Here is a 6036-nt window from a genome sequence, read left to right as displayed (position 1 = left end):
TGAAAATTGTTTAGATTTTATTTATTCAAATGATAATTTATGAAGTCACAATTTAGCAAAATTTAAATTTAAAAAAAGGAAAGAAAATAGCAATTGTTCATTTATGAAGTAGCTGAAAAAAAAAATGTTTGGTTTCATTTTTGCATTTGCTCCATATGGTGTGAAAATTGAATTGTGAAGCGTTACACGGACCTTAGCTGATCATTTAATTATAAATGATGCAACGTTGCACGAATAATAACTTTAGCGATTATTCAACATAACTCTTATGTTCGTTTCGACTGGTCTGTTCGAAGGCTCGTACTGTACAGCCCCCTCTACTGGACGCATCAGGAACAACAGGGGCGTAAAACTGGTAAAACTGCCTGCTCTAGGTCTGAGCGAGCCTCTCTCTTCTCGTTCAGAGCACAATGAGCGATCCAGAGATTATGCAGCTCAGCGAGAGAGACTCTACGGTCCGCAGAACCAGAGCTTCCTGTGCTCTTCTCTCCTCTGTCTCTCTCTCTCTCCTGTGCTCTTCTCTCCGCTGTCTCTCTCTCTCCTGTGCTCTTCTCTCCTCTGTCTCTCTCTGGAGTTTGATGTCCTCCCTGAGTAGCTCCACCAGCTTCCACTCACTCCCTCACCTGAAGGTAGAGTCTGAGTGAGAAGCATTTAGGTTCAAACTTTTTTTTAAAGTTTTTTTTCTGTGTTTTTAAAGTCTTGGAATGTGTCTTTGAATAATTATCTGTGACATTTGAATTGCAGCTTGTGCAAAACTTGGGTTGGGATGATTTTACCAAGTAGGACACATTTCTGGAACTTATTTGAACATTTAGGGAGTACATTTTAAAATTTATCTTTACATTATGTTAAGTACTGTTGATGCATAACTCACTTAAAGCTTAGTGTGGTCCAGATATGTTTAATTGGTTCATTATTTGCTAAAATGTGGCTGTGCAACGGCCTGCTTGTGGACCACTACCTAAATGCCACCATTCCATGCAGCATGTGAGCCACTTGAGGAATGTGGGGAAGACCAGGATTAGAATAAAAATCAACTGTGGCCCACATTAGGGCCAGTTTTGGTTTATATGGTTGGTTTACATGCGGCAATGCTAAGGTTTACTTGAGGCCCAAATCTGGCAAACAGCAGCAGACCGCCCAAATGGCATAATTCTACCCAGTATGTGGGCCGGGGCAAGGTGTTGGATGTGGGCCAGATCTGGGCCAGGATTCAAATGTTCAATTCAATGTTGCCCAGACTGGGTCAGTTCTGGTTTATATTATTTATTTTCATGGCTGACATGTGGCCTTCCTATGGCTTCCTTGTGGTCCAAATCTGGCAAACAGGAGTGGTCCACCCAAATGCCATCATTCTTCACAGTATGTGGGCCGGATCTGGGCCAGAATTAAAATCAATGTGGCCCAGATTTGGGCCAGTTGTGGTTTATTTTGTTTATTCATGGCTGACATTGGGTCTTCCTTTGGCTTGCTTGTGGCCCAAATCTGGCAAAGTGGACCGCCCAAGCAGTGGACCGCCCAAGTGCCATCATTCCACGCGGTATGTGAGCCAGATGAAAGTGTCAGGTGTGGGCCTGATCTGGGCCTCAAGAATTTTACTGTCTGGGTTATGACTGTTTTGTGGTCCAGGGTCACAAATTTGATTTTTGCAGATCAGCTCCTCCCACTGCAACCACATCATCAGTGAAGCTCCTCCCACTGTAATAACATCATCAGTGAAGCTCCTCCCACACTGTAGTTCAGCAATAAATGCTGGAATATTATCATCAGTTCACAAGTGAAGAAGAGCATCAAATCATCAGGAAGAGCTGAAATCTGCAAAAGACTGAGTTTATTAAAGAGGACAGAGAGAAGATGAGAGATCCAGAACCCTACAGAATCAAACACACTGAAGATACTGAAGAACAAAAGGGTTGGTGTTTATTCTTCATTAATGAGGCTGTCTGATAAGTTTTAATTTAACAAGTTTGTTTTACACTAAGAGTAAATTACTTTAAGTATAATGTCAATGTTACAAAGTGTTCAAATGCTAATACCTTTGTTCTAATATAAATAACTGTTAATTAAATACAAGTTAAATAAATAAAGTCATTTTCAGAATTTAATTTTCTCATGACTTATTTCTTTTGTTTTGAATTTGAAAGGACAAATACACACAAAAATATCCTATATCAAATATCCTTCTAAACACAGTCGGTCATGTCTTAAGTCCCGGATATTTAGAAGGACACATAACAAAATTGTTGTTTTTCATGCAAAATCTTTTTTATTATTATTATTATTTATCAATTATTATTTTGAATTAGGCTACATCTTATTATCACGTGTTTTTATTGATCTTAATTTCCATATTTAAATGCTGCAACATTGTGTGATTTTCAATGAAATATTTCACTTATAATTCACTTGTTTTTCTTCTCTAATCCTCAATATTTGTGCAGATCGGGGGTTTTTTTAAGAAAGAAAATCAGCTCAGCTTAGACGCACGAAGTAATTTCACCCCTATTATTTCCCTCCGCTCGTCGCTTCACACTCCAGTCCAGCGGGTGGCGCTAAACACATACGTTTGTTTGCCAAACACTAAACCTCAGAGGAAGAAGTTCAGTTTCACCGCGCCCTCTGTTGTTTTATCGTGATGCTGGTTTAATACAAACGGTTAGAAATGTTGTTTCTGTAAGTAGAAAAATACAGTTTTTGAATCAGGCCAATAAATACCCGTAATATTCTCATCCTCACAGTCGTGACTAAGTTTTGAAGCAAGCAGGAATATCTGGAGGAGTATCATTTGAACTGAGATCTGCTGCTGTGAAGATGGTGTTTGTTAAAGAGGAGAGCGAGGAGAACACGAGTGAACCAGAAACCTGGAGAATGAAACACGAGGAACCAGAGACCTGGAGAATGAAACTCGAGCAACCAGAGACCTGGAGAATGAAACTCGAGCAACCAGAGACCTGGAGAATGAAACTCGAGCAACCAGAGACCTGGAGAATGAAACTCGAGCAACCAGAGACCTGGAGAATGAAACTCGAGCAACCAGAGACCTGGAGAATGAAACTCGAGCAACCAGAGACCTGGAGAATGAAACTCGAGCAACCAGAGACCTGGAGAATGAAACTCGAGCAACCAGAGACCTGGAGAATGAAACTCGAGCAACCAGAGACCTGGAGAATGAAACTCGAGCAACCAGAGACCTGGAGAATGAAACTCGAGCAACCAGAGACCTGGAGAATGAAACTCGAGCAACCAGAGACCTGGAGAATGAAACTCGAGCAACCAGAGACCTGGAGAATGAAACTCGAGCAACCAGAGACCTGGAGAATGAAACTCGAGCAACCAGAGACCTGGAGAATGAAACTCGAGCAACCAGAGACCTGGAGAATGAAACTCGAGCAACCAGAGACCTGGAGAATGAAACTCGAGCAACCAGAGACCTGGAGAATGAAACACGAGGAACAAGGAGGTTGGTCTTTATTCTTCATTCATCTTTAAATGCTAATGAGCTCTGCTCGCCCGGGTATGCAGAATGCAGAACATTATAAAGCTTCAAGCAGTTTAGGATTTGTTGTAATAGTGTACTTTTTCAATAATATGCATGTTAGATAATTGTGTAGTTGATCAAACATTTGATAGTTATCCATATAGAAACATGGGATTATTGATTTATAAAGTTTTAAAAAATAATAAATGTAAGATCAATGTACCACATTCATGGAAAGTTTCAGGGACGTATATTTAAAAAAAAAAAAAAAAAAAAAAAAAAAAAAAAAAAAAAAAGCATCAAAATGAACGAAATTAAAAACTAAGAAACTCTGATGAATTATGATGAACCCTGAATCTTCATTAATAATGCTGACAGTAGGGCTGCACAATTAATCGAATTTCTAATCGTGATTACAAATATGGATGCCACAATTACGTAATCATTCAAAGCGGCAATTAATCTTTCGAAGTCCACTTATGTTATTCTGTGTGCTTAAGATGCGGGGTTTTTTTCTTTCTACATGTTATCTTAAGGGTTTTTCCATTGTTTTAATTTAAGTTTTAGTATAACATTATAATACCATTCATATATTTATTTTTTTATCATTTAAAGAAGAAACCAATCCGATGTATAGTTGACATTTGAGGCTTAATACTATAGAAAAGTACTAAAAGTTTTTCAGTTAGTGTTTTTAGCTTGTTTATTTTCATATAAAAATACTGCATGCAGTTGCATCAAACAATGGTATAAACATCATTCAATGTAATTGTGATAATCATAATAATCGCAATTACAATTTCAAGGGAATAATCGACAATTATGATTTTTGTCATAATCGTGCAGCCCTAGCTGACAGTTATAAAGCTTCAAGCATATTTAGATTTACTTTACTAAAAAAATAAACCATTCTTTTATTTCAGAGATGATTGAAAAAAACAAGGAGATTGAAGAATTAAGTGAAGTTGAGGAGAAAAGTCATGTCAAAACTGGAGAAAAACCCTTGAGTTGCTCTCAAACCAAACAGAAAGATTTAAAGAAAAGAAGAGCCAAGAAATCTTTCACCTGCTCTCAGTGTGGAAAGAGTTTGACAAGCAAATATTATCTTGATGTTCACGTGAGACTTCATACTGGAGAGAAACCGTTCACTTGTGATCAGTGCGGGAAGAGTTTTGCCCGATCATCACACCTTAAGGATCACATGAACATCCACACTAGAGAAAAACCTTACAAGTGTTCACACTGTGACAAGAGATTCAGTCGATCAGCACACCTTAAAACACACGAGAGGATCCACACTGGAGAGAAGCCGTACACATGTGATCAGTGCGGGAAGAGTTTCACAATAAAAGGACACCTTACAGGGCATATGAGAGTTCATACTGGAGAGAAACCATTCACTTGTGATCAATGCGGGAAGAGTTTCACACAATCATCAAGCCTTAAGATACACATGAAGATCCACACTGGAGAGAAACTGTACACATGTGATCAATGCGGGAAAATGTTTTTGAGGGCTTCAGACCTGAAGCAGCACATGAATGTTCATACAAAGGAGAAGCCACATCCATGTCATTTGTGTGGAAAGAGTTTATGTCTACAAAGTTTGAAAGTAGGTCAGAAAATACATACTGTAATGAGAGCGTACATGTGCTTTGAGTGTGAAAAGACTTTTACTTCAGCGAACTGTTTAAAACGGCATGAGAGGATTCACACTGGAGAGAAACCTTACAAGTGTTCACACTGTGACAAGAGATTCAGTCAGTCAGCAAATCTGAAAAGACACGAGAGGATCCACTCTGGAGAGAAACCGTATCACTGCACTGCATGTGGGAAGTGTTTCAATCGTTCATCTTCTCTACACAGACATACAAACAACTATCACAGTAAGTAGATCATCTTCAGATCTGATGCTGCCTTCTCACCAAATGTGACACAATAATGAATCAAGCAATAAAATATCATCTGGATAAATCAAGTCGTTGCAAGCGACATGGCAAAGAAACATGATCTAAAGTTTCACAGTGAAGTTCAAAATAAAGTTCATCTTCATCTTCAAAACCAGCAGATTTAACTGTGAGTTTCAGATCAACTCAGAGATGGAGTTCCTCCTCAAAGAACAATATCAAAAAGTTGTATTCTTGTATATAATTTTGCTTTCTTATATGTATATGTATATATAATTCTCATACTGTCATGTAGCTTTGCAACTGATCATTATTTGCTTTTCTTGTAAGAAGGAATGGGTGTCTGATCCTGGTATTAAACAAGCCCTGGGCTAAAATCTAATGTGTCTTGAGGACTTTATGGCTGCTGTGTGCTTGTGTCTGTTAAGTCCACATTCAATTCAATTCAAGTTTATTTGTGTAGCGCTTTTCACAATACAAATCATTGCAAAGCAACTTTACAGCAAATTAAGTTTCTACAATATTTAGTGGTAGCTTATCAGTGATGACTGTCAATTAATGTACATATGGCAGAAATGTACGGAAAAATCAATTAAAGACGTAATCAAACAGACGATGAACACTATTAACAGCAATTATTATATGATGCAA

General features: G+C 38.2%; 1 protein-coding gene across 1 annotated transcript; it reads left to right on the top strand.

Annotated features, from left to right (window-relative positions):
* Positions 1-4502: 4502 nt before the first annotated feature.
* On the top strand, positions 4503-5297 carry LOC107598703 (gastrula zinc finger protein XlCGF67.1-like; the record flags this gene model as incomplete). The annotated part of the gene is made up of 1 exon (XM_016290096.1): positions 4503-5297. A coding segment is annotated over one exon (795 nt), but the record flags the coding sequence as incomplete, so codon positions are not given.
* Positions 5298-6036: the final 739 nt, after the last annotated feature.

This window comes from Sinocyclocheilus grahami, unplaced genomic scaffold (genome assembly GCF_001515645.1).
Source record: "Sinocyclocheilus grahami isolate Dianchi unplaced genomic scaffold, SAMN03320097.WGS_v1.1 scaffold254.1, whole genome shotgun sequence".
Classification (NCBI taxonomy): Eukaryota; Metazoa; Chordata; class Actinopteri; order Cypriniformes; family Cyprinidae; genus Sinocyclocheilus; species Sinocyclocheilus grahami.
This window is presented reverse-complemented; position numbering and strand designations above follow the sequence as displayed.